Source organism: Micromesistius poutassou, assembly GCF_964030765.1.
Source record: "Micromesistius poutassou genome assembly, chromosome: 14".
Classification (NCBI taxonomy): Eukaryota; Metazoa; Chordata; class Actinopteri; order Gadiformes; family Gadidae; genus Micromesistius; species Micromesistius poutassou.
In genome coordinates, this window is record NC_140284.1 from 15,813,085 (window position 1) to 15,839,179 (window position 26,095).

General features: G+C 47.5%; 3 protein-coding genes and 14 non-coding genes across 17 annotated transcripts in view; 2 read left to right on the forward strand and 15 right to left on the reverse strand.

Moving 5' to 3' along the window:
• The window catches only part of LOC311358247 (cholecystokinin receptor-like), a gene marked incomplete at both ends in the record, with an annotated part of 3,473 nt that extends 898 nt beyond the window's left edge, over nt 1-2,575 (reverse strand). The window contains 2 exon segments of the mRNA XM_084478248.1: nt 1,115-1,200; nt 2,509-2,575. Coding sequence (XP_084334374.1) covers nt 1,115-1,200; nt 2,509-2,575 — 153 coding nt within the window.
• An 800-nt stretch (nt 2,576-3,375) lies between these two features.
• On the forward strand, nt 3,376-7,085 carry pdzk1 (PDZ domain containing 1; the record flags this gene model as incomplete). Its single annotated transcript, XM_084478249.1, has 7 exons — nt 3,376-3,585; nt 3,731-3,944; nt 4,381-4,713; nt 4,970-5,166; nt 5,738-5,986; nt 6,285-6,587; nt 7,032-7,085. The coding sequence occupies 7 exons, from the start codon at nt 3,376-3,378 to the stop codon at nt 7,083-7,085; spliced, it is 1,560 nt and encodes a 519-aa protein (XP_084334375.1).
• A 906-nt stretch (nt 7,086-7,991) lies between these two features.
• Nucleotides 7,992-14,157, reverse strand: LOC311358326 (Golgi pH regulator). Its single transcript, XM_084478321.1, has 14 exons — nt 13,950-14,157; nt 13,670-13,729; nt 13,359-13,462; nt 13,151-13,257; nt 12,369-12,470; nt 11,941-12,061; nt 11,396-11,476; nt 11,062-11,171; nt 10,633-10,721; nt 10,450-10,542; nt 10,251-10,346; nt 9,648-9,737; nt 9,479-9,544; nt 7,992-8,545 (listed from the first exon to the last, which is right to left on the reverse strand). The coding sequence occupies exons 1-14, from the start codon at nt 13,989-13,991 to the stop codon at nt 8,339-8,341; spliced, it is 1,368 nt and encodes a 455-aa protein (XP_084334447.1). The 5' UTR covers nt 13,992-14,157; the 3' UTR covers nt 7,992-8,338.
• Nucleotides 14,158-14,662: 505 nt separating this feature from the next.
• Nucleotides 14,663-14,734, reverse strand: AC3HAE_028839 (transfer RNA histidin (anticodon GUG)). Its single transcript has one exon. It is a non-coding gene; the product is annotated as a tRNA-His (tRNA).
• A 769-nt stretch (nt 14,735-15,503) lies between these two features.
• Nucleotides 15,504-15,575, reverse strand: AC3HAE_028851 (transfer RNA histidin (anticodon GUG)). Its single transcript has one exon. It is a non-coding gene; the product is annotated as a tRNA-His (tRNA).
• Nucleotides 15,576-15,889: 314 nt separating this feature from the next.
• AC3HAE_028916 (transfer RNA histidin (anticodon GUG)) lies at nt 15,890-15,961 on the forward strand. The gene has a single exon. It is a non-coding gene; the product is annotated as a tRNA-His (tRNA).
• A 4,267-nt stretch (nt 15,962-20,228) lies between these two features.
• On the reverse strand, nt 20,229-20,300 carry AC3HAE_028863 (transfer RNA histidin (anticodon GUG)). Its single transcript has one exon. It is a non-coding gene; the product is annotated as a tRNA-His (tRNA).
• Nucleotides 20,301-20,692: 392 nt separating this feature from the next.
• AC3HAE_028875 (transfer RNA histidin (anticodon GUG)) lies at nt 20,693-20,764 on the reverse strand. The gene has a single exon. It is a non-coding gene; the product is annotated as a tRNA-His (tRNA).
• A 389-nt stretch (nt 20,765-21,153) lies between these two features.
• Nucleotides 21,154-21,225, reverse strand: AC3HAE_028887 (transfer RNA histidin (anticodon GUG)). Its single transcript has one exon. It is a non-coding gene; the product is annotated as a tRNA-His (tRNA).
• A 389-nt stretch (nt 21,226-21,614) lies between these two features.
• On the reverse strand, nt 21,615-21,686 carry AC3HAE_028888 (transfer RNA histidin (anticodon GUG)). Its single transcript has one exon. It is a non-coding gene; the product is annotated as a tRNA-His (tRNA).
• A 389-nt stretch (nt 21,687-22,075) lies between these two features.
• Nucleotides 22,076-22,147, reverse strand: AC3HAE_028889 (transfer RNA histidin (anticodon GUG)). Its single transcript has one exon. It is a non-coding gene; the product is annotated as a tRNA-His (tRNA).
• A 392-nt stretch (nt 22,148-22,539) lies between these two features.
• On the reverse strand, nt 22,540-22,611 carry AC3HAE_028890 (transfer RNA histidin (anticodon GUG)). The gene has a single exon. It is a non-coding gene; the product is annotated as a tRNA-His (tRNA).
• A 389-nt stretch (nt 22,612-23,000) lies between these two features.
• Nucleotides 23,001-23,072, reverse strand: AC3HAE_028893 (transfer RNA histidin (anticodon GUG)). Its single transcript has one exon. It is a non-coding gene; the product is annotated as a tRNA-His (tRNA).
• An 850-nt stretch (nt 23,073-23,922) lies between these two features.
• Nucleotides 23,923-23,994, reverse strand: AC3HAE_028894 (transfer RNA histidin (anticodon GUG)). Its single transcript has one exon. It is a non-coding gene; the product is annotated as a tRNA-His (tRNA).
• Nucleotides 23,995-24,383: 389 nt separating this feature from the next.
• Nucleotides 24,384-24,455, reverse strand: AC3HAE_028895 (transfer RNA histidin (anticodon GUG)). The gene has a single exon. It is a non-coding gene; the product is annotated as a tRNA-His (tRNA).
• A 389-nt stretch (nt 24,456-24,844) lies between these two features.
• AC3HAE_028896 (transfer RNA histidin (anticodon GUG)) lies at nt 24,845-24,916 on the reverse strand. Its single transcript has one exon. It is a non-coding gene; the product is annotated as a tRNA-His (tRNA).
• A 387-nt stretch (nt 24,917-25,303) lies between these two features.
• AC3HAE_028897 (transfer RNA histidin (anticodon GUG)) lies at nt 25,304-25,375 on the reverse strand. Its single transcript has one exon. It is a non-coding gene; the product is annotated as a tRNA-His (tRNA).
• Nucleotides 25,376-26,095: the final 720 nt, after the last annotated feature.

The window sequence follows — 26,095 nt, forward strand, 5'->3', positions numbered from 1 at the left end:
CGTTAGAGAGCGAGAGAGAGAGAGAGACAGAGAGAGAGAGAAAGGTAGAGAGAGAGGGATAGAGAGAGAGAAAGAGAGAGAGAGAGACCTATCTGCTGGTTGTGAAAGTGTGCTCAAAAATCACTGGTACAATGGATTATTAAGTTAAAAGGTCTCTGGAGAACACGGGTTGTCCAGAACACTGTGCCAACCTAGTCATGTACTTGTTAATGGATTTGTTATCATGCAGTCAGGTCGGCGGTACCATGTGAAATGTGTTCAGCAGGCCAGGGGAATGTTCCGCGGCTATTGGCCAGCCCAGGACCAAAGCCCCCCGCTGGCTCAGGTCCCGACCCCATCCCCCGTCTAGTGCACAGCTAGAGGACAACCGTGCATGTACGTGTGCAAATGTGCGTGCATGTGTGTTGAATTGAATTGACCAGAGGTCAATTCAATTCAATAACAGATTTCTGTCCACTCTGACAGCCTCACTCTTAAAAGAGTCGATAGTACTCACGGTCTGGGCATAATTTTGTATTTGTCGAATATATAAAATATTTTCTGTATAGCAGTGTTATAAGATGTGATTTTATTGATAACATCATTGAAATTACCATCAATCAGCCAACAGACTACAGATATGTGGTATTTTGAGTGGTTGATGGGCGATATGAAACGAAGACTCAGCAGCAGTCAGTTAAGAGCACTGTGTCATAATCATCAACAGAGCATGTGATGGGAAGACGCCTAAACGTTATCCTAATCCTTCTTTCTGCTTTGATTGTGGCTCCTGGTGGTTTTATTTCCAGGGCAATAACATGAAGATAAACCTGAGGCCTATCTTGCAATAGCACCCCATCACAGATAATGACAGCAGTCACAGCCCCACCCAAACACCACACCCAAACACCACACCCAAACACCACCCCAAACACTGCCCAAACACCATCCAAACACCACCCAAACACCACCCAAACACCACACCCAAACACCACCCCTAAACACCGCCCAAACACCTCCCCAACTCCACCCCTAAACACCACCCCCATACGATGATACATCTGGTAACAGAATACAGAGTGAAACGAAGCTCAATCCATTCTCCTCTCCTTGTTTCTTTGGGTTAATCCCTTACTGCGATGTGCCGGACCACGTTATCAGAGGGGTCGTGGCTCAGGGTGAATTCTATACTGGCATTTAACCCAGAACGTGAATCACCCCCTAGAGGTCAGGGTGAGACACATGAACACATGAGTCCATGGTCCAGGGTGAGACGTATGAACACATGAGTCCATGGTCCAGGGTGAGGTGTCCCCACTGCCACAAGTTGATGTCAGAATAAGAGCCTCACTCCTCCAGCCTCACTCCACCAGCCTCACTCCACCAGCCTCACTCCTCCAGCCTCACTCCACCAGCCTCACTCCTCCAGCCTCACTCCACCAGCCTCACTCCTCCAGCCTCACTCCTCCAGCCTCACTGCTCCAGCTGAATAACTCAGCTGTTAGGACCACCTTTGTCCCGTCAAAGTCCTGAGAGAGAGAGAGAGAGAGAGAGAGAGAGAGAGAGAGAGAGGGGGTGGGGTGGTAAATAACAGGTGAGCCATTGACAGGTGAGCGTCTTTTGGACTGGACAGCGAGCAGAGAAGAGCAGGTGAGCCTTTAGGAAACTCATTGCGTGTTCAGTCATTTGTTTCTTAACACAAATCATAGCAACATTGGTTTTGTCGTACCTGATTGTATTCGTCTGTCCTGAGATTACATCTAAGTGCCTTTAAATTGGGCATTTCAATATCTGAATATAATGACATATATGATTCTAGATCTCTAGGATATATCGTTAAGGTTTTAATGGACCATTATCCAGGTCAGAACAGGGAACTACATAAAGAACATAGAATACATATTACTGTATGTTCTTATGTATGTCCTCCGTTGTACCCCAGTGTTGCTGATTACCTGATTCTGATTCTGTCCAGAACGTTCCACGGTGTGTATTATTCCTCACACCTCTGAGCGGTTCTGAATCAATGCGCTACGAATCACACACTGACAACACCCATCGACTACAACGATCCACTAGACGCTTCCTTGACAACGCCACAACACTGCGCTCACCGTGAGAGAGTAGTGTGGTCTCATCTGATCAGATCAGATCAGCTGACCATGAAGGCTGCAGGGGAGAGGGAGTCTGACCAGCGGGTCCCGGGCTTATGAGGGGGTGAAGTGGGGGTCCCTAACCAGCGGGTCCCGGGCTTATGAGGGGGTGAAGTGGGGGTCCCTAACCAGCTGGTCCAGGGCTTATGAGGGGGTGAAGTGGGGGTCCCTAACCAGCGGGTCCAGGGGTTATGAGGGGGTGAAGCGGGGGTCCCTAACCAGCGGGTCCCGGGCTTATGAGGGGGTGAAGCGGGGGTCCCTAACCAGCGGGTCCAGGGGTTGTGAGGGGGTGAAGCGGGGACCCGTTAGTGGAGATGACGACCGACGGGACGGGGACCGGCCAGGCTGATCCCAGGTCACCCCCCCCCCCCCTCACTCCTCCTGTGGTCCTGGGATGAACCTGCAGAGCCCGGCCACAGATCCAGCACAGCGCTGTGAGCCATGTGTACCGTTGGATATGATGTGTCTCAAATCGCTGCTTAATGGCGACCATTACATTGTAAAGAACAGAATTAGGTGACAGGTGTTATCATCTCTGCAGATAGAGCTTTAGATAAAAGTATGATGCATACAAACAGGCGCGCACACATCCACACACACACACAGACACACCTTTTCTTTAAGAGGCTTATAAGGTAGGTTAAGGAGCATTCTATTGACACGTTATGGAGTCAAAGTTCAGAGCTGGTTAAAGATGCTGGTTCTGCTGTTATCCATTAACCCGTGGCCCACAGGTTAACCTTGACATCTCACTTCAGCACTTTCTTGGATTCCTGAGTTTATAACCAGTGGCCTCTGAATGGATTATGCAGTATGCTGATTCAACAGTGGAGATAAATACAACGACCTCCAGAGAGAGAGAGAGAGAGAGAGCGACAGAGAGACAGAGAGAGAGAGAGACAGAGAGAGGGAGAGACAGAGAGACAGAGAGAGAGAGAGAGAGAGGGAGAGACAGAGAGAGAGAGACAGACAGCCACAGAGAGACACAGACAGAGAGAGAGAGAGATAGAGAGCGAGAGAGAGACAGAGAGGGAGCGAGAGAGAGAGAGAGAGAGGGAGAAAGAGCGAGAGAGAGACAGAAACAGAGAGAGAGAGAGAAAGAGCGAGAGAGAGACAGAAACAGAGAGAGAGAGAGAGAAAGAGCGAGAGAGAGAGAGACAGAGAGACAGAGAGAGACACGAGACGAGGCCCTCCTTGCCGACAGCTGACGCTCCTGTCTCCTGCGCTCTCCTCGGTGCAGAAGATGTCCGGTGGTTTCGTGCAGCGGGTGATGGCGCTGACCAAGCGGCCCGGGGAGACCTTCGGGTTCTTCCTGCGGGCCGAGCAGGGAGAGGCGGGTCACCTGGTGCGCTGCCTGGACACGGGCGGGGCGGCCCAGCTGGCCGGCATGAGGGACGGCGACCGCATCCTCAGGGTCAACGGGACCTTCGTGGACGGCCTGGCCCACCTGCAGGTGAGAGGACAAGCCCAGAGCCGCCCAGACCCCGCACACACACACCCGCACTGGGTCACCTGACCTCACAAGCCAATCAGACCGGCCCCCTTGACCCGTGTGGTCTCCGCCCCCGCCCCCCCCCCCCCCCCCCCCCCCCTTTCAGGTGGTGGAGCTGGTGAAGGAGAAGGGCGTGACCGTGACCTTCAGCGTGATCGACGCAGTGTCCTACGAGCGGGCCAAGACCCAGGGGGTGGACCTGTCCGTCTCGCCCCCCCGCCCGGCGGCCGTGGGGGCGGGGGGCCCCGCGGGGACCCCCAGGCTCTGCTACCTGGTCAAGGCCAGCACCGGCTTCGGCTTCTCCCTGCGGTCCGTTCAGGGTGAGGATCCACCGGTCCTGGACCTCACGACCTCATCACCACACATCTCAGCCCATCAGTGGAGTGTCGGCGGAGGGGGGGGGGGGGGGGAGGGGGGGATGCAAGGAGGCGGCATGCGGCCGGTCGGCTGATAACCGGAAGGTCGCTGGTCCGATCCCCGGCTCCTCCTATCTGAGTGTGGAGGCGTCCCTGAGCGAAACGCCCCCTCACCCTGACTACTCCTTACCAGCTGCCTGTCGCCCTGCGTGGCTGACTCCGCCGTCGGGGTGTGAATGTGTGCGTGAACGGGTGAACGTGAGGCAGTGTTTGAGCGGCCGGTTAGAGAAGCGCTGTAGAGATGCAGTCCGTTCAACGCCTCTTCCACAGATGAGTGTTGACGTCATTCTGTTGAAGCTCCGCTTACAGTCAACCGCTGCTCTCTGATTGGTCTCCTCAGGCCAGCAGGGCGTGTTCATGACCCAGGTGGCGTCGGGGGGCGTGGCCGAGCGGGCCGGGGTCCGGACGAACGACCGGCTGCTGGAGGTCAACGGGGCCAGCGTGGAGCAGGCCACGCACGAGCAGGTGGTGGAGAAGATCAGGGTGGCGGGCAGCGCCCTCATGTTCCTGCTGGTGGACGAGGACACGTACCGGCGCTACCTGACCAATCAGATCAAGGTAGGGGCGGGGCTGGCCACCGTGATGCTCCTCCCACACAAGCCACGCATCGTCGACCTCGCCAAAGGACCGGAGGGGTACGGCTTCCTGCTCAAGGAGGACCCCAAGACCAAAGGTCAGTCCATAGGGACACACTTCCACACACACACACACACACACACACACACACACACACACACACACACACACACCTTTACGATGGAACCCTTTTTGTTTCAAACTCTTAAAGGAACTTAACTTGGTTCAAAGTAATCAGTAAGCAGTCAATACTGTGATTGACGTCACGTGGTTAGCGGGCGATGCTACGCTACTGGAGGCTAACATTAGCCGTGGTCAGCGTCCTGACGGGCGGGGGGGGGTCTGCTCCACAGCCCACCTCATCACGGACATCGACGCGGGGAGCCCGGCCCAGCGGGGGGGTCTGGCGGACGGGGACCGGCTGGTGGCCGCGGACGGGGCGGCCCTGGACAGCCAATCCCACGAGGCGACGGTGGACCGCATCCGACGGGCGGGCGGGGCCTGCTGCCTCCTGGTGGTGGACCAGGAGACCGACAGCCTGTACAAGATGGTAGGCCTCCAGACACAGGGGGAACCGGTGGATCCAACCAGTACAGGAGTTATACCCAGTGGATCAAACCAGTACAGGAGTTATAGCCAGTGGAACAAACCAGTACAGGAGTTATACCCAGCGGAACAAACCAGTACAGGAGTTATACCCAGTGGAACAAACCAGTACAGGAGTTATAGCCAGTGGAGCAAACCAGTACAGGAGTTATACCCAGCGGTTATGTAGTTTATGTAGACGTTTGGTCATTCGTACATTCCATTCCATTTCCACCAATCACAAAGAGTTCAGAGAGACCAGAAGAGTCCTCATGGGTAAACAGACTACATTCACACAGCGCTTCTCTAACCGCTCAAAGCGCTTTACAACACAGCCTCACATTCACCCATTCATCCACGCAGGGCAGGCAGCTGGTCAGGAGCCGTCAGGGTGAGGGGGCGTCTCGCTCAGGGACACCTCGACACTCCACTAGGAGGAGCCGGGGATGGAACCAGCGACCTTCTGGTTACCAGCCGACCCGCTCTAGCTCCTGAGCCGCACGCCGCTGACCAGCTTGTTGACCTGCTCCCCTCAGGCCGGCGTCTCCCCCATGCTCTTCTGGGAGGAGATGAAGGGGTCTGCGTCTCCGCCCAGCTACTCAGACGCCATCCACCTGCCCGCCCCCACCCGTTCAGCACCAGCAGGCAACAGGGAGGAGCAGAAGGAGGAGGAGGAGCAGGAGGAGGAGCTCAAGCCTAGACTGTGCAAGATGCAGAAGAGCTCCGCAGGCTACGGCTTCCACATCAACGGCATCCGGGGCGTGTGTGGCCAGCACATCGAAGAGGTACCCCCACCCCCCCACCCCAAGGGCCTGGTACCCCCACCCCCCCACCCCAAGGGCCTGGTACACCCCCCCCCCCCACCCCAAGGGCCTGGTACACCCCCCCCCCACCCCAAGGGCCTGGTGCCCATGCCTGTGTGTCTGTGCCTGTGCATGTGTATCGTGTGTGTCTGTGCGTATGTGCCTGTGTGTGTGTGTGCATGTGTGTGTGTGTGCGTGCCCATGTGTGTGTCCGTGCGTGTGTAGCTGCAGATGGTTTGGGTCCGAGGGGGAGCCTTTCTGACGCCGTCCCCCCCCCCAGGTGGTGAAGGGCGGGGCGGCGGCCCGCGCCGGGCTGCAGGACGGGGACGTGGTGGTGGAGGTGAACAGCGTCAACGTGGAGCGCAGCACCCACGAGGAGGTGGTGCAGCTCATCCACAGCAGCGGCGGCTCCCTGGAGCTGCTGGTGGCCTCGCAGCGCATCTACGACCGGCTCCGGGCCAGAGGGGTGCCCATCGACCCCACGCTGCTGGGACCGGGCGCCGCCGCCCGGGTCCAGACCCAGGCCACGGTGGAGACCCGGACCGGGACCCCGCCCCCACCGGCCCCCCAGGCCCGGGAGAGGGTAGGCCAGAGACACGCTTCGGCTTCTGAGTCAAATATGAAAACAATTAAAGTAGATTTACGTTTACATTCAGGGTGTTTAGCAGACGCTTTTATCCAAAGAGACCTACAATAAGTCCATCTGTCAGAAGAAGGTGAATCAACAATATATCTCTGTCTGCACAGTGAGGATGTTCACTAGGTCACTAGGTTAACCCATTCCATGTATACAAGCAAAGATAGCTAGGATAAGATGCTACACGATGCTAAGTACTGTTTATAAGTGCCAGGACGTACAACACACAATAAGTGATTAAGAGGGTAAGGGAGGAGGGGGGGGGTAAGGGGGGTCTCACACTCTGGCATCAATATAAAAGAAAATTAAAGACTATATTTCTCCTCGTCTAATAATCATATTGGAGTTAATGTACAATATTAAAATATTATAACTTGCGCTCTTTTGCAGACGCCATCGGTGTCGTCATCTTCGTCTGAGGAAAGCATGGATGTGAGGCTCTGAAGGCTGTGAGGAGCCCCCTCTGGTCCTCAGTTTCTCCTCATGGAACAACGGCCCGCTGAGGGCCCCAACTCATCCTGAGGGCCTCAACTCATCCTGAGGGCCCCACACATTCTGAGGGCCCCACACATTCTGAAGGCCCCACACATTCTGAAGGCCCCACACATTCTGAGGGCCCCACACATTCTGAAGGCCCCACACATTCTGAGGGCCCCACACATTCTGAAGGCCAAACACATTGAGGGCCTTACACATCCTGAGGAACCCACAAGTTAATTGACTGAGAAAAGAGAAGACTTTGCTGTAAACCATCTACCTTCAAATCGTGAAAATATGATTATCAGCAGAATTAATGAGCCATGAAAATAAGACTCTTGTTGTATCCTAATGAGTCACTTCGCTAAAAGCGGTGGATCTATTTTTTGAGTACTGGTTGTATGAACCAAAAAATACATCCTATTGCTACAATTAACATAAGCTATTAAACATGTTGCACACTTTAATGATCAAATATCCTAATATAAAGCATTATATATCAGTTGTTCTGACCTGTGTTGTAAAACAAAGAAAATATTTAAATAAACACTTATATTTCGTTTTAAAAACTGTCTCCACATCCTTCAAACCTCCCTGGTCGTCCAAAGCCTTCGGCCTCCACACCTCCACCTGTCGTTGAGGAGGAGGACGACTCCCCAAACCAATCACAGAAGAGATGCCCTGAAAGATGACCCATAATGACAGAACCCGCCCCATACATCCCGTCATGTGACCTCACGCTGCAACAGCATGTGAGGTCAGGTGACCAGGATGGTCTAACCCCGCCTCACTATTGGCTGACTGTGAGGCTCGGCCGATTCTAACCAATGACCTCTAAGATCCATTCACAAAGAAAGAAACCACACACACGGACACGATTTAAAGGATTTATAGTTCAACAGATTAACTGACAACCAAATACCGAATAACAACATTTGTGGTCGATATTTCCATTCAAACCTTCTGACCAATCCCAACAGCGCTCGTACAGCGTCCAATCACAAGGAGTTCAGCGGTCAGCCTTTCCTGATTCAGGAAGTACGGGCCGACCAATCAGCTCAGAGAATCAGCCCTGATTCACAAAAGAGCAGAACTCAGGATCCCTGAATTCAGCTGACAGAGCGAGAGAGAGCGACAGAGAGAGAGCGAGAGAGAGAGAGAGAGCTATAGAGCGAGAGCGAGAGCGCTATAGAGCGAGTGAGAGAGAGAGAGAGCGGTCATCAGAGGACCATCTGTTTCTCGGGCGCCTGCTTGTGAGCGAGGTAGAGGAAGAGGATGCTGGAGAGAGCGCTGACAAGGAAGATGACGTCGAACCAGCGGTGGTAGAAGTTGAACTGCAGCTCGCCGAGGACCTCGGTCACGATGGAGCGGTACTCCAGGGGCATGCTCATCCTCATCAGCAGCACAGACGACACAAAGTACATACCCTGCAGACAGACACACTATTACACCACCAAGTACAGGCCCTGCAGAGAGACACACACTGTTACAACACCAAGTACAGGCCCTGCAGAGAGACACACTGTTACACCACCAAGTACAGGCCCTGCAGAGAGACACACTGTTACACCACCAAGTACAGGCCCTGCAGAGAGACACACTGTTACACCACCAAGTACAGGCCCTGCAGAGAGACACACTGTTACACCACCAAGTACAGGCCCTGAAGAGAGACACACACTGTTACACCACCAAGTACAGGCCCTGCAGAGAGACACACTGTTACACCACCAAGTACAGGCCCTGCAGAGAGACACACACTGTTACACCACCAAGTACAGGCCCTGTAGAGAGAGACACTGTTACAACACCAAGTACAGGCCCTGCAGAGAGAGACACACTGTTACACCACCAAGTACAGGCCCTGTAGAGAGAGACACTGTTACAACACCAAGTACAGGCCCTGCAGAGAGAGACACACTGTTACACACTCTGCAGTCAGAGACACACACTGTAACACACAGTTACGCAGACAGACAGACAGAACGAGGGCTGAACGGTCCCTACAGACAGAGCGAGGGCTGAACGGTCCCTACAGACAGAGCCCAGGCTGCCCGCTCTGGTCCCACTCATCGTGGGACCAGAGCTGGAGTTACCTTCACTGGGAGGAAGTGCTTCTCATCCCCGAGGGACCGATACAGACCTGAACCATCTCGTTTTTAGGCGATTTGGGGGATATTGTGAATAATATTGAAATATATTTAACTCCACAAATATGTCTCTGATTTAATAATCATTTGCTTTAATAGACGATTAGACTTTAAGACTGGACGTCTGTCGACGAATCGATGGTTGAAGAGTAGATTGAGCTCCAGCGGGCCGACTGCTCTCAGAGGAGCTGGTGGAGGACAGCAGCTCACCATGATCTGAGCCAGGACCAGGACGATGACGTTGGACGACTTGCTGCTGGAGATGGCGTAGAAGAACTAGGAAGGCAAGGGAGAAATTAACCATTAACAACACAGAGGGGCCGTTAAGTTAACGAGTTATCATAAGATATCCATGGTTCATTTGAAATGAGAGCCTCACCTTGGTCAGGGTGATGAGCAGGCCTCGGATGGAGGTGACGATGATGATGCCCACCAAGATGAAGGAGATATGCTGCGACCAAAACTTCACCTGAGAGACCGAGAGAGAGACACAGAGACACACAGACAGAGAGAAAGAGAGACACAGAAAGAAAGAGAGACACAGAGAAAGAGAGAGACACAGAGAGAGAGAGAGAGAGAGAGAGAGAGAGAGAGAGAGAGAGAGAGAGAGAGAGAGAGAGAGAGAGAGAGAGACCGCCGCCGGACCAACAAAAACACAAACATTAATCATCTGTTGGTCTGAGGGTAGAACGGTGACACATTCTGCTAGGCGCTCTGTCGGCACAGTGAGATATGAATATGTATTATGAACCCACCGAGTAGGGAGTCATTTGAAGCTTCTCATTGACAGGTTTTAACCACAGGAGGAGCAGATAAAGACTTTAATGGATCTGCAATCATTAACCTCACATGAGATCCGACACGTAGTCGGTGACTCAGAGAGAAACAGGACAGAGATGGACTGATGAGACAGCCAATGAGAGCGGGCGTGGGGGGTCTGATGAGGAGACAGCCAATGAGAGCAGAGTTGAGGGGGTCTCACATCAAACTGGATGCCGAGCCAGTTGACGGTGATCTCGATGCCTCTCGTCACAGGGTCCGTCTTCCCAACGCGGTCGAACACAATGTTTATGGTGGCCTGGGCAGGACAAACACACAAGAGAGATCAAAGGACAGTCATTCACGTGTGCGTGCGCGTGTGCGTGTGTGCGCGCGCCAACATAGCTCAAAGCAATTCTCACCATGAAGATTTTCCAGACACAGTAGATGGAGAAGAAGTAGCCCAGGAAGTTAAAGTATTTCCCCTGGAATGTCTTGGAATACTCAATGCGCTCCTGGGGAAGAGAAGGAGCCGGGTTAAACAAGACACAGCCAACCCCCTCGCCACGCAGGACTGGTAGAGCGCCGAGCGCGGCGGTCCTGACCTTGGTGGTCTGCAGGTCCACCGTCTCCAGGAAGAGCTGCCGGCTCAGCTCCTCCAGAGCGTCCACCTCCTGCTGCACCAGGGACAGGTCTGGGGCCCCGGGGTCAAGGAGCGCTCAGGACAGCACGGTGAACTGGACTGCATTTATACCGCGCGTTACTAACCACAGCGGCCACTCTGGCGCTTCACAATATTGCCCGACAATCACCCGTTCATGCACACATTCACACCCCGACGGTTGGAGTGGAGTGGAGGAGCAGTCAGGGTGAGGGGGCGTCTCGCTCAGGGACGCCTCCACACTCGGCTAGGAGGAGCCGGGGATCGAACCAGCAACCTTCAGGTTACCAGCCGACCCGGTCGCCCTCCTGAGCCACGTGGCCGGGGGGGGTTGAGGGGGGGGGTGTGGCCCTGGGCCGCTCAGGGAGGATACTCTCGGTGCCCGACGGCGAGGACGTGACGCTCTTGATCATGGCCCAGAAGCCCGTCTGCTTGTTCTGGTCCTCGCCGCGCTGGTACATCTGCCGCCGCGTCATGGCCATCCTGGGATGCACACAGAGAGACGCACACGAGGACGCACATGCACGCACAAGCACGGACACACACACAAGGAAACACACGCAAGGACACACAGGCACACCGTACGGACACACACACACACACACACACAGACACACACGCACAGACAGAACACGTCAGTGGGCCGCAGCCTGCCGGGGTGGTCTTATTGAACCATAACCTCCGTCTGTCTGCAGAGGTGGCCTCACCTTTTCTTCTTGCTGACGATCATGTCCATGGTCTGCAGCAGCCTCCTCTCCAGGGCCAGGATGTCGCTGTCCGTCACGTTCCTGGAGACAGCAAAACATCACCACTGGTTTAATTACTGGACAAAACACTAACCACAGTCAGCTTGTTACAGACCCACGTGCATTAGTAACGCCTGGGTTGGCTGGTGAGAACAGAAAGGCAGGGCGGTGTCTGAGCTAGACAGACCATACTGGGATCTAGCAGGGTATCCACTACCCTGCTCAATAAGGGCCCCTACCTGCTCCATTAGGGCCCCTAGCTGCTCCATAAGGCCCCTAGCTGCTCCATTAGGGCCCCTACCTGCTCCATTAGGGCCCCTAGCTGCTCCATAAGGGCCCCTAGCTGCTCCATAAGGCCCCTACCTGCTCCATTAGGGCCCCTAGCTGCTCCATAAGGCCCCTACCTGCTCCATTAGGGCCCCTACCTGCTCAATGCACTGTCCGCTGAACAACACAATAGTAAACAAGAAGACAACAGGATGAAGGAAGGGCCCTGATTGGTCTACCTGAGGAAGTAGGACATGTAGGTGTAGGGGCAGTTGACGGCGCCGAACCCCGACAGCAGGGCCATCAGGGTGACTCCGATGACCCCAACGCGGCTGATCAGCTGCTCGATGGACAGGATGCCTGGGAGACAGAAGACCAGAGGATGAGGAAGCCCATAGCAACCCCTCCTCAGCCAATCAGCACCATCCGTTGAGTGACTAAACAGACCCTCATTGAGGGAGAGTGTTTTAAAATTACAGAAATAATAAAGAGTGATCACCAGAGAGTCAGAATGAGTCAGAATGATCAATACTAAACCATTAGTAACTAGTATTCATTTGGTAATGCTCAGAAATAAATAAGCAACCAAATACTTGCAAAGCTGAAGGCGGCAAATGTCTGCTCTGTTACTGTTAATACAGCAAGGGGGGGGTTGGGGGGGACTCACCGTGTTTGGGGCTGAGGATGGGGAACGGGTCGCCCAGCTTCCAGAAGAAGTACATGAAGGTGAACCACACCACACACGCGAACAGGAGCTTCTGTCTCTGCACTGCGGAGCAAAGGAAAAAGGTTCATTACTGTCAACTACTGTACACAGCCCCTCTGGGGCACATGACGGAACCAAACCTGCGTGTCAATCTGTGAAAGGGATTCATAATCCAAACGCACTCCCTGGGATTTGCTTTGTTCTCCACAGCAGTGATTCCCCCTGAAGCGTTGAGACGCTGAACACACATCTGATCCAGACATCGTGTGCTCGAGTCTAATAGAGTCGACGAATGACGTAACTCCACCCAGACAGTACATCCCTGTGGTTTGAGACCGACCATGACTGGTCCTACACAGCCTCAATGCAGGAATTAGTTCTTATATTATAAGAGATTAGTTTGTTAGCAAACATTCATATATCATCATCCTTCAAAGAATTCAACAATATTTTCAAAACAATATGTTAAAAAATAAACATATTTAGTTGAACAAAATGAACAAAAATATCTAAATGTAACATTCAGGAAAACCACAGTGATATACTGTCTGGGTTGAGTTTATGGCATTCTGCAACTAGTGTGAGCAGGATTATGAATAGAGTTTGGTTTACAAATCAACACATGGATTAACAAATCAATGTTCTTGTTGTTAGTCATGTGAGCCCGGAGGGGTTCTGTCCTATTGTACCCGCTATTCTACTTTTTTTTTTTTTTAATTTGAGCCCAACTTCATCGTACTCACGCAGACGTATGTTGCTGACCACGAAGTAGCCGATGTAGAACGGCACCACGAAGATGAGGACCAGCAGGATCACGTACAAGTTCAGCTTCCAGTGGAAATACCGGGAGCTGAGGAGAGACGTTCCATTAGTGTAGAGACGAGGGTCACGATCCAACAACCCTCAGGGTCTGTCTTATGTCCCGGCGGGGGGGGGAGGGGGGACACTTACCTGCTGCTTAATGCACCCAGGATCTCAAAGATGATGAGCTCAAACATGGTGCATGAGAACGCAAAGGTGATGGAGAAGACGACCTGAACCACATACTGCCGCACCTGTTGACAGAGAGGAGATTACCACCCGACTCAGACCGGCTCGTATAGTATATACTATATATATATATATATATATATGTAGGGTATGTTGGCTTTGAATGCATTGAATCGTGAAATAAACTTTCTGAAGGAGATATTAATAGTTTAGATTGGACGAATAGGGCTGTTGTTGCTATGGAGACTGTGAGACTGTAAGTTGGAACCAACCTCGTAATCTTTGAACAGCTGTCGCATAAAGAACAGCCATCCGAAACCAAAGAAGAGCACCTGTGTGGGAACAAAGCCACAGGTGAGCGGAGGAGACACCGGTCCGCGTGGACCCCCCACCTGCCCGCGTGCACCTCCCCCTGTGCGCGTGCACCTCCATCCCTCCACATCCCGGAAGTGGAACCATCTGACAGTGCTAACGTATTAAAGCATCGTGATTCATGTATAACGTCAGGTTGAACAGGACTTCGCGGTTATGTGGATAAAGTTCCCGCGGTACCTGAGAGGTGAACATGATGACGGAGTCCACGAGGAACGACATGCTGCAGCCCGCCACGTGAGTCAACGGGTTGAAGTCCAGATCCGTTTAATCCGAGCTCATCTTTGTTTAATGGGACAATCGCAGCGTGAAGTGGTGGTTTATTGTTGTCGACAGTGCCTTCATTCTCACGGAGTCATTTGAGCTGTCAGACAGGCGGCGTTTCGGGCGATACGTCACCGACGCGCGCCGCTGTCTATGGTTCCGTCGCACACATGTGACGTTTGAGGAGCGACGACGCGAGATTTGAAAGTTTGGGAATGTCCTCGAAATCAGAAACTAGTTCACTGTTTTTCATTAAAATTATTAAAACAACACTTTATATTATTTGTATAGCATCATATGCATAACTCCTAACCAAATAAATCTGTGAGATCTCCGAGTTTTCTGATGTTACTGATGTATTCTTTCTCAAATTAAAATGACTTTAAAACTAATGTGGCGAATGAATCAAACCTTTTTGTTAAATGTTGTTTGATTGACATTACCACTTTGTTATTTACAAACGGTCTATAATGATTTACTGCAGCAGGTAAATTTGACTACAGGTAGACCCAGACATTAAGGACCAAACATAATATAAACGTTACTGTTGAGAATCAAACTGTTGTTTTATCCAAACTCAAATAAACCTTCATAAAAGAAGACCCCTATGCCGTGACATTGTGTTTCAATGCCGTGACCCGGATTCGAACCGGGGTTGCTGCGGCCACAACGCAGAGTACTAACCACTATACGATCACGGCGAGCTACCAGGGCCGATGACGTTACCACCCAACCGAACCCAACCACACACACTGGACAATGTGCAATTGCATAGTATTTATTTATTTGTATCTCCCTCTGGATCTTTTTTACATGCAATTTTAATTATGTGCAATATAGCTAACTTTTTATTTAATATTATTGACCTATTTGGTTGACTTTTACTGTTTGTCCATTTTGGTTGTTTGTCAATTGTACTGTTGACTTTATGAGCTACTGGATACCTGAATTTCCTCAAGGGGATGAATATACTACTAACTACTAACTACTACTACTACTACTACTATTACCACTACCACCACCACCAGCGTTCTGTATTTTACTGGTATGGCCCAAGTTCCTCTCACAGTCTGGTGGTCTGTAAGCTTGAGTGACACCTAAGGACTCCAGGACGGTGAGTGAAGATGTCACATCATTAACAAAGAACTAATTCAACGCAAGCGACCCGAATTACGAATAGGAATACAACTCAATTAAACGCAGCAGAATACACAGCGAGTCCAGACCTGAATGGGCTCGGTGAGTTCCGTGTCAGACCGGAGGGGGGGCGCTGCCGGATCGGGACCGGGGGGGGGCGCTGTTGGGTCGGGACCTCGTCCTCCTCCCGACTGGGGCAGACCGCCCGGTTCACTTTATACTTAAAATATTTGGATTAAAGGCGAACAACACAGCTCACGGTTCACTCTGTTTATAAACCTTTTGGCATAATCTGCTAAAAGTAGACCCATATGCCGTGACATTGTGTTTCAATGCCGTGACCCGGATTCGAACCGGGGTTGCTGCGGCCACAACGCAGAGTACTAACCACTATACGATCACGGCGAGCTACCAGGGCCGATGCATCGCAGATCCATTCTGTCTGTTTATAAATCATTCGCATAATTAATTTATTATTTTAAATTTTCGTGGTGTTTGTGGCTGGATTCAATACACCACATTTCAAATAATGTATGCCTAGTATCCACTTGTAGCCTTTATAATATCGTTTTATGTATTTAAATTTTATTAGAATTTTAGCATCTTGCTGTTTATTTTCTTTGCATTTCTCTCCTGGTATTAATGGTGTGTTTTATATGACCGATCGCCGATGAGTGACCAGATCAGATCTGATGGACAGTGCATGGCCCTGGTAGCTCGCCGTGATCGTATAGTGGTTAGTACTCTGCGTTGTGGCCGCAGCAACCCCGGTTCGAATCCGGGTCACGGCATTGAAACACAATGTCACGGCATATGGGTCTACTTTTACCTGGTCATCACGACATGGTGTTGGTGAACTGGAACTGGTCAGTCTGGGATTATACTGGTGTAGAGGAGTCCTCTACTCAACACATATCAGTCTGTTGAATTCCATCTGCCCCTTTCAAACACCAACTTTCATGGATTTCATGGCACATTCAATTAGCAAACCTTTAACATGTATACAGATCATGTCAATGCATTTTATTATATTCTGATGTGCATTAAAATGATTTTGTAGCATACATAGCTATGGTATGAAATATATTCAGTATATTCCATTTTTTATTGCTGATGTACTGGACTATGACAGAAGTTGAGTCATTGAAGTAAGACTTTCCTGGGATTTCATTAGAGGGGAGGTTAAGGTTACAAGTGAGGTTAAGGTTAGGGTAGAGGGGGGGATTAATGTAGAGGAGAGGTTAAGGTTAGAGGCTATTGTTTAATGGTAATATGCATGTGTGTAAGTCAACTCATTATGGTAAGTATTAAACTTACCATAATGCACACCATGCACAACATGCAGAAAAAGCCACACAACCAGGTAGAAATAGTTATGTACGATTTTATATAAACACCATGAGTATACATGTTATAAAAGCGTTTGCACATTGAAACATTTTGTTCTGTCACATTAGGAGGTTCCCAACGTGCAGCACATGGTGACAAAGTCCCGTTGTGTGAGTGTGGAGGAGATGAATCCACAGGCCAGCGACGATGAGCTGCGATGAGGCGCCGTTTGACGATCACTGAAAGGTGAACAGAGGAAAACAGAAAATGATTCACTCCAAGACTGTATTTGAATGTCTAGTTAGTGTCACGTTATCAAAAAGGTTATTACAACATGTCATCTTCAGCAGTGGGCTACTGACCGGAAGGACTCCAGCTGGTCAGGAATACAGCTCAGGCATGTCGGCCTCAGACTGAACACAACATCTCAACTGCGCCTTACAAAGATGGATGACATGGATAATTCATAATGATACAATGTTTCAGTTATTTAGCAGACCCTCCGAGCCAAAGAGACTTGGTGAATTCAGATGTGTGTCATTCCATGTAGTCTGAGAACTCAGGGGTGGTACCCAGTACTATTTGATGGGGAGCCCAACACCACATCCTGCCCTTTTAGAGTACCATCAGCACCAGACCTTCCAGATGCATGGCTCCTCCTTCAGCTCTCTCTCCTCAGTGGTCATCCCCTTGGAGTCGGGTGTCACTCGCCCCACCAGGACATCCTTCACCAGGCAGGTCCTCCATCACTTCCCTCTGCCCCAGCTTCCTGCTGGAGACAAACAGGGCTGGTGTGGCCTCAATGTCTGGGCGTTTGCTGTAATGTCTGGTAGTAAACAGTGCAGCGTCCCAGTACAAGTCCACTATGTTCAGTTCATGCAAACTTACCGGTACTACTTGTTGGCCTGGTAGATTCATGGTATTCTCCAGATGCAAGGATCCTCCATCAGCTCTCCTCAGCCAAGGACTCCTGGTCTGTAACAAACAGTGGTGGTAGTTGAGCCATGGAGGCGGGGTATTCTTTGGACGCCCTGTTTAAACCAAAGTCCTGGCTGGAGCGTTAATGTGCATGAAATATGGGTCGTTTTATTCTTTCTAACTTGCCCTTGCATAGAAACTGTGGCAGAGGCCAAGCATCGTCAGTTAGTAATCTGTTAAATCAGAACATTTCAAAATTTAAGTTAATGAATATGCTGTTCAATTATATGTAATTGAGCCCTGGTCATAACATGACAGAACACAATGTTGACCCACAGATGGTCTTTACCTTCCAGAGACCTCAGCAGTTTCATCATAGTCATCTTAGTGGATCCTGCTGAGTCATCTGCGTCATCTAGTAGCAATACAATCAGGATATGAACCAAAACTTGCTGGCACCTCAGTAAACACTATTTTAATTTTAAAGAACAATTTTCAGAACTTGTGTGAGAAACAACGGACGCTGCAGCCTCACATGGAGAGCAAAATTGTGAGTGAATAAATTAGAGGAAATATGCACTTAAACAGAATAACCTCTGGCACTTAAGTGTTCAAACTAAATGTCCAAACATTTACACACAGTAATTACAACCTCCTACAATCACCCACAACGTGTTTAGCCTTTTGCTGCTAATATCAGACTGATATGCCGTGACATTGTGTTTTAATACCGTGACCCAGATTCGAACCGGGGTTGCTGCAGCCACAATGCAGAGTACTAACAACTATACGATCACGGTGAGCTACCAGGAATTAGATTGAGGCTTTCCCTCAGCTCCGATGTGCTGCTAAGTCATTTGGATTCTTTAAGATACGACACTTTTAAGTCCAGAAGGAGAATCCAGATGTTAAAGCCGAAAGAAATCTACTGCAAATCAAACTAAATAAGCTAAAATGCAAAGCAAAAACATACCCCATATAAAAGTAAGGTAATGTACAAATGTGTTCTTATATACCAGAACGGAGGAAATATGCACTTAAACAGAAAAAACTATGGCACGAAACTGTTTAAAATAAATGTGCATGTCTAAATGTCAAATTACAGCAATTACAACCTTCTACAAATCAACCACAACGTGTTTGGCCTTTTGCAGCTAAAATCAGTCCCATATGCCGTGACATTGTGTTTCAATGCCGTGACCCGGATTCGACCCGGAGTTGCTGCGGCCACAACGCAGAGTACTAACCACTATACGATCACGGTGAACTACCAGGTATAAGAGAGTGACTTTCCCTCAGCTCCGATGTGCTGCTAAGTCATTTGGGCTCTTTAAGATACAACACTTTTAAGTCCAGAAGGAGAACCCAGATGTTAAAGCCGAAAGAAATCTACTGCAAATCAAACAAAATGAGCTAAAATACAAATCAAAGACATACCCTTCATAAAACTATGATAAGCTACAAATGTGTTCTTATAGAGTTTAGAGTTTATTTATTTAGCACACAAATTTCAATGGTGCAAGGAGGGAACGAAGCCGGTTGGCTTGTACATAGGTTCCACCCCTATAACAAATTACAGCAAGACAAATTTCAATGGCTAACAAATAAACATAAAAAGGAGATAAAGTGCATACATAATCAATGTTATGTGAGCAAAAGAAAACAGAAATGAGAAAAAAAATAGAGAGATAAAGTGCAAAGTAATTCGGTAACAAATAAGGACAATAGAGATAATATACAAAAAATTAATTAATTAATTAAACTCATAAAAGGACAGAGTAAGGATGTGGGATATGGAGAGAGTGAAAGAGAGAGAGGAAAGAGTGGGAAATTCAAGAGAAATTGATATGTATTTTTAACTGCTTTTTAAAAAGTGAATAAGAAGAAATGGATCTTAATGAGGGAGATAGTCCATTCCAAAACATTGGACCTCTGTATGTCATATTAAACTGATGGTGTGATGTGCGGATAAAGGGTAAATATAGAGTAAGATTATTACTGTGTCTAGTGCGGTGAGAATGTACATTATGAGTGAAGGTAAAGAAATTTTGAAAAGTGACAGGGAGATCTTGATTCTTGTAAATGAACTTGTGAACAAACAAACAAATCTGATAGTTATTCAATTTGTGAATTGGTAGAAGAAAATACTTAGTGAATAGTGGTGCTGATGGAGCACACCAGAACAGAGGAAATATGCACTTAAACAGAAAAACCTATGGCACTTAACTGTTTAAAATAAATGTACAAGTCTACTAAATGTGAAAATACAGCACTTACAACCTTCTACAAATCACCCACAAGGTGTTTAGCCTTTTGCAGCTAAAATCAGACCCATATTCCGTGACATTGTGTTTCAATACCGTAACCCGGATTCGAACCGGGGTTGCTCAACGCAGAGTACTAACAACTATACGATCACGGCGAGCTACCAAGGATAAGAGATGGACTTTCCCTCAGCTCCGATGTGCTGCTAAGTCATTTGGGCTCTTTAAGATACAACACTTTTAAGTCCAGAAGGAGAACCCAGATGTTAAAGCCGAATGAAATCTACTGCAAATCAAACAAAAGCTAAAATACAAATCAAAAACATACCCCATATAAAACTATGATAATGTACAAATGTGTTCTTACATACCAGAATAGAGAAAATATGCACTTAAACAGAATAACCTCTGGCACTTAAGTGTTCAAACTAAATGTCCATGTCTAAACATTAACACACAGCACTTAAAACCTGCTACAAATCACCCACAACGTGTTTAGCCTTTTGCTGCTAAAATCAGACCCATATGCCATGATATTGTGTTTCAATGCCGTGACCCGGATTCGAACCGGGGTTGCTGCGGCCACAACGCAGAGTACTAACCACTATACGATCACGGCGAGCTACCAGGGATTAGAGAGGGGCTTTCCCTCAGCTCTGATGTGCTGCTAATTCATTTGGGTTCTTTAAGATACAACACTTTTAAGTCCAGAAGGAGAATCCAGATGTTAAAGCCGAAAGAAATCTACTGCAAATCAAACATAATAAGCTAAAAAACAAATCAAAGACATACCCTTCATAAAACTATGATAAGCTACAAATGTGTTCTTATATACCAGAACAGAGGAAATATGCACTTAAACAGAAAAACCTATGGCACTTAACTGTTTAAAATAAATGTACATGTCTAAATGTGAAAATACAGCACTTACAACCTTCTACAAATCACCCACAAGGTGTTTAGCCTTTTGCAGCTAAAATCAGACCCATATGCCGTGACATTGTGTTTCAATGCCGTGACCCGGATTCGAACCGGGGTTGCTGCGGCCACAACGCAGAGTACTAACCACTATACGATCACGGCGAGCTACCAGGGATTAGAGATGGACTTTCCCTCAGCTCCGATGTGCTGCTAAGTCATTTGGGCTCTTTAAGATACAACACTTTTAAGTCCAGGAGGAGAATCCAGATGTTAAAGCCGAAAGAAATCTACTGCAAATCAAACAAAAGCTAAAATACAAATCAAAAACATACCCCATATAAAACTATGATAATGTACAAATGTGTTCTTATATACCAGAATAGAGAAAATATGCACTTAAACAGAATAACCTCTGGCACTTAAGTGTTCAAACTAAATGTCCATGTCTAAACATTAACACACAGCACTTAAAACCTCCTACAAATCACCCACAACGTGTTTAGCCTTTTGCTGCTAAAGTCAGACCCATATGCCGTGACATTGTGTTTCAATGCCGTGACCCGGATTCAAACCGGGGTTGCTGCGGCCACAACGCAGAGTACTAACCACTATACGATCACGGCGAGCTACCAGGGATAAGAGATGGACTTTCCCTCAGCTCCGATGTGCTGCTAAGTCATTTGGGCTCTTTAAGATACAACACTTTTAAGTCCAGGAGGAGAATCCAGATGTTAAAGCCGAAAGAAATCTACTGCAAATCAAACAAAAGCTAGAATACAAATCAAAAACATACCCCATATAAAACTATGATAATGTACAAATGTGTTCTTATATACCAGAATAGAGAAAATATGCACTTAAACGGAATAACCTCTTGCACTTAAGTGTTCAAACTAAATGTCCATGTCTAAACATTAACACACAGCACTTAAAACCTCCTACAAATCACCCACAACGTGTTTAGCCTTTTGCTGCTAAAGTCAGACCCATATGCCGTGACATAGTCTTTCAATGCCGTGACCCGGATTCGAACCGGGGTTGCTGCGGCCACAACGCAGAGTACTAACCACTATACGATCACGGCGAGCTACCAGGGATAAGAGATGGACTTTCCCTCAGCTCCGATATGCTGCTATGTCATTTGGGCTCTTTAAGATACAACACTTTTAAGTCCAGGAGGAGAATCCAGATGTTAAAGCCGAAAAAAATCTACTGCAAATCAAACAAAAGCTAAAATACAAATCAAAAACATACCCCATATAAAACTATGATAATGTACAAATGTGTTCTTATATACCAGAATAGAGAAAATATGCACTTAAACAGAATAACCTCTGGCACTTAAGTGATCAAACTAAATGTCCATGTCTAAACATTAACACACAGCACTTAAAACCTCCTACAAATCACCCACAACGTGTTTAGCCTTTTGCAGCTAAAAGCATACCCATATGCCGAGACATTGTGTTTCAATGCCGTGACCCGGATTCGAACCGGGGTTGCTGCGGCCACAACGCAGAGTACTAACCACTATACGATCACGGCGAGCTACCAGGGATTAGAGAGGGGCTTTCCCTCAGCTCTGATGTGCTGCTAATTCATTTGGGTTCTTTAAGATACAACACTTTTAAGTCCAGAAGGAGAATCCAGATGTTAAAGCCGAAAGAAATCTACTGCAAATCAAACATAATAAGCTAAAATACAAATCAAAGACATACCCTTCATAAAACTATGATAAGCTACAAATGTGTTCTTATATACCAGAACAGAGGAAATATGCACTTAAACAGAAAAACCTATGGCACTTAACTGTTTAAAATAAATGTACATGTCTAAATGTGAAAATACAGCACTTACAACCTTCTACAAATCACCCACAAGGTGTTTAGCCTTTTGCAGCTAAAATCAGACCCATTTGCCGTGACATTGTGTTTCAATGCCGTGACCCGGATTCGAACCGGGGTTGCTGCGGCCACAACGCAGAGTACTAACCACTATACGATCACGGCGAGCTACCAGGGATTAGAGATGGACTTTCCCTCAGCTCCGATGTGCTGCTAAGTCATTTGGGCTCTTTAAGATACAACACTTTTAAGTCCAGGAGGAGAATCCAGATGTTAAAGCCGAAAGAAATCTACTGCAAATCAAACAAAAGCTAAAATACAAATCAAAAACATACCCCATATAAAACTATGATAATGTACAAATGTGTTCTTATATACCAGAATAGAGAAAATATGCACTTAAACAGAATAACCTCTGGCACTTAAGTGTTCAAACTAAATGTCCATGTCTAAACATTAACACACAGCACTTAAAACCTCCTACAAATCACCCACAACGTGTTTAGCCTTTTGCTGCTAAAGTCAGACCCATATGCCGTGACATTGTGTTTCAATGCCGTGACCCGGATTCGAACCGGGGTTGCTGCGGCCACAACGCAGAGTACTAACCACTATACGATCACGGCGAGCTACCAGGGATAAGAGATGGACTTTCCCTCAGCTCCGATGTGCTGCTAAGTCATTTGGGCTCTTTAAGATACAACACTTTTAAGTCCAGGAGGAGAATCCAGATGTTAAAGCCGAAAGAAATCTACTGCAAATCAAACAAAAGCTAGAATACAAATCAAAAACATACCCCATATAAAACTATGATAATGTACAAATGTGTTCTTATATACCAGAATAGAGAAAATATGCACTTAAACGGAATAACCTCTTGCACTTAAGTGTTCAAACTAAATGTCCATGTCTAAACATTAACACACAGCACTTAAAACCTCCTACAAATCACCCACAACGTGTTTAGCCTTTTGCAGCTAAAAGCAGACCCATATGCCGAGACATTGTGTTTCAATGCCGTGACCCGGATTCGAACCGGGGTTGCTACGGCCACAACGCAGAGTACTAATCACTATACGATCACGGCGAGCTACCAGGGATAAGTGATGGACTTTCCCTCAGCTCCGATGTGCTGCTAAGTCATTTGGGCTCTTTAAGATACAACACTTTTAAGTCCAGGAGGAGAATCCAGATGTTAAAGCCGAAAGAAATCTACTGCAAATCAAACAAAAGCTAAAATACAAATCAAAAACATACCCCATATAAAACTATGATAATGTACAAATGTGTTCTTATATACCAGAATAGAGAAAATATGCACTTAAACAGAATAACCTCTGGCACTTAAGTGTTCAAACTAAATGTCCATGTCTAAACATTAACACACAGCACTTAAAACCTCCTACAAATCACCCACAACGTGTTTAGCCTTTTGCAGCTAAAAGCAGACCCATATGCCGAGACATTGTGTTTCAATGCCGTGACCCGGATTCGAACCGGGGTTGCTGCGGCCACAACGCAGAGTACTAACCACTATACGATCACGGCGAGCTACCAGGGATAAGAGATTGGTTTTCCCTCAGCTCCGATTTGCTGCGAAGTCATTTGGGCTCTTTAAGATACAACACTTTTAAGTCCAGGAGGAGAATCCAGATGTTAAAGCCGAAAGAAATCTACTGCAAATCAAACAAAAGCTAGAATACAAATCAAAAACATACCCCATATAAAACTATGATAATGTACAAATGTGTTCTTATATACCAGAATAGAGAAAATATGCACTTAAACAGAATAACCTCTGGCACTTAAGTGTTCAAACTAAATGTCCATGTCTAAACATTAACACACAGCACTTAAAACCTCCTACAAATCACCCACAACGTGTTTAGCCTTTTGCTGCTAAAGTCAGACCCATATGCCGTGACATTGTCTTTCAATGCCGTGACCCGGATTCGAACCGGGGTTGCTGCGGCCACAACGCAGAGTACTAACCACTATACGATCACGGCGAGCTACCAGGGATAAGAGATGGACTATCCCTCAGCTCCGATATGCTGCTAAGTCATTTGGGCTCTTTAAGATACAACACTTTTAAGTCCAGGAGGAGAATCCAGATGTTAAAGCCGAAAGAAATCTACTGCAAATCAAACAAAAGCTAAAATACAAATCAAAAACATACCCCATATAAAACTATGATAATGTACAAATGTGTTCTTATATACCAGAATAGAGAAAATATGCACTTAAACAGAATAACCTCTGGCACTTAAGTGTTCAAACTAAATGTCCATGTCTAAACATTAACACACAGCACTTAAAACCTCCTACAAATCACCCACAACGTGTTTAGCCTTTTGCTGCTAAAGTCAGACCCATATGCCGTGACATTGTGTTTCAATGCCGTGACCCGGATTCGAACCGGGGTTGCTGCGGCCACAACGCAGAGTACTAACCACTATACGATCACGGCGAGCTACCAGGGATAAGAGATGGACTTTCCCTCAGCTCCGATGTGCTGCTAAGTCATTTGGGCTCTTTAAGATACAACACTTAAGTCCAGGAGGAGAATCCAGATGTTAAAGCCGAAAGAAATCTACTGCAAATCAAACAAAAGCTAAAATACAAATCAAAAACATACCCCATATAAAACTATGATAATGTACAAATGTGTTCATATATACCAGAATAGAGAAAATATGCACTTAAACAGAATAACCTCTGGCACTTAAGTGTTCAAACTAAATGTCCATGTCTAAACATTAACACACAGCACTTAAATCCTCCTACAAATCACCCACAACGTGTTTAGCCTTTTGCTGCTAAAGTCAGACCCATATGCCGTGACATTGTGTTTCAATGCCGTGACCCGGATTCGAACCGGGGTTGCTGCGGCCACAACGCAGAGTACTAACCACTATACGATCACGGCGAGCTACCAGGGATAAGAGATGGACTTTCCCTCAGCTCCGATGTGCTGCTAAGTCATTTGGGCTCTTTAAGATACAACACTTTTAAGTCCAGGAGGAGAATCCAGATGTTAAAGCCGAAAGAAATCTACTGCAAATCAAACAAAAGCTAGAATACAAATCAAAAACATACCCCATATAAAACTATGATAATGTACAAATGTGTTCTTATATACCAGAATAGAGAAAATATGCACTTAAACGGAATAACCTCTTGCACTTAAGTGTTCAAACTAAATGTCCATGTCTAAACATTAACACACAGCACTTAAAACCTCCTACAAATCACCCACAACGTGTTTAGCCTTTTGCTGCTAAAGTCAGACCCATATGCCGTGATATTGTGTTTCAATGCCGTGACCCGGATTCGAACCGGGGTTGCAGCGGCCACAACGTAGAGTACTAATCACTATACGATCACGGCGAGCTACCAGGCATAAGGGATGGACTTTCCCTCAGCTCCGATGTGCCGTTAAGTCATTTGGGCTCTTTAAGATACAACACTTTTAAGTCCAGGAGGAGAATCCAGATGTCAAAGCCGAAAGAAATCTACTGCAAATCAAACAAAAGCTAAAATACAAATCAAAAACATACCCCATATAAAACTATGATAATGTACAAATGTGTTCTTATATACCAGAATAGAGAAAATATGCACTTAAACAGAATAACCTCTGGCACTT

Bases quoted from the DNA above. Each gene is read 5' to 3' on its own strand.
- LOC311358326 (XM_084478321.1), bottom strand. From the start codon at position 13,991: ATGTCGTTCCTCGTGGACTCCGTCATCATGTTCACCTCTCAG. The intron at 13,730-13,949 runs GTACCGCGGGAA...GTTCCCACACAG, and splicing joins TCATCATGTTCACCTCTCAG to GTGCTCTTCTTTGGTTTCGG. The intron at 13,258-13,358 runs GTAAGTGTCCCC...GTCTCTCCTCAG, and splicing joins CTGGGTGCATTAAGCAGCAG to CTCCCGGTATTTCCACTGGA.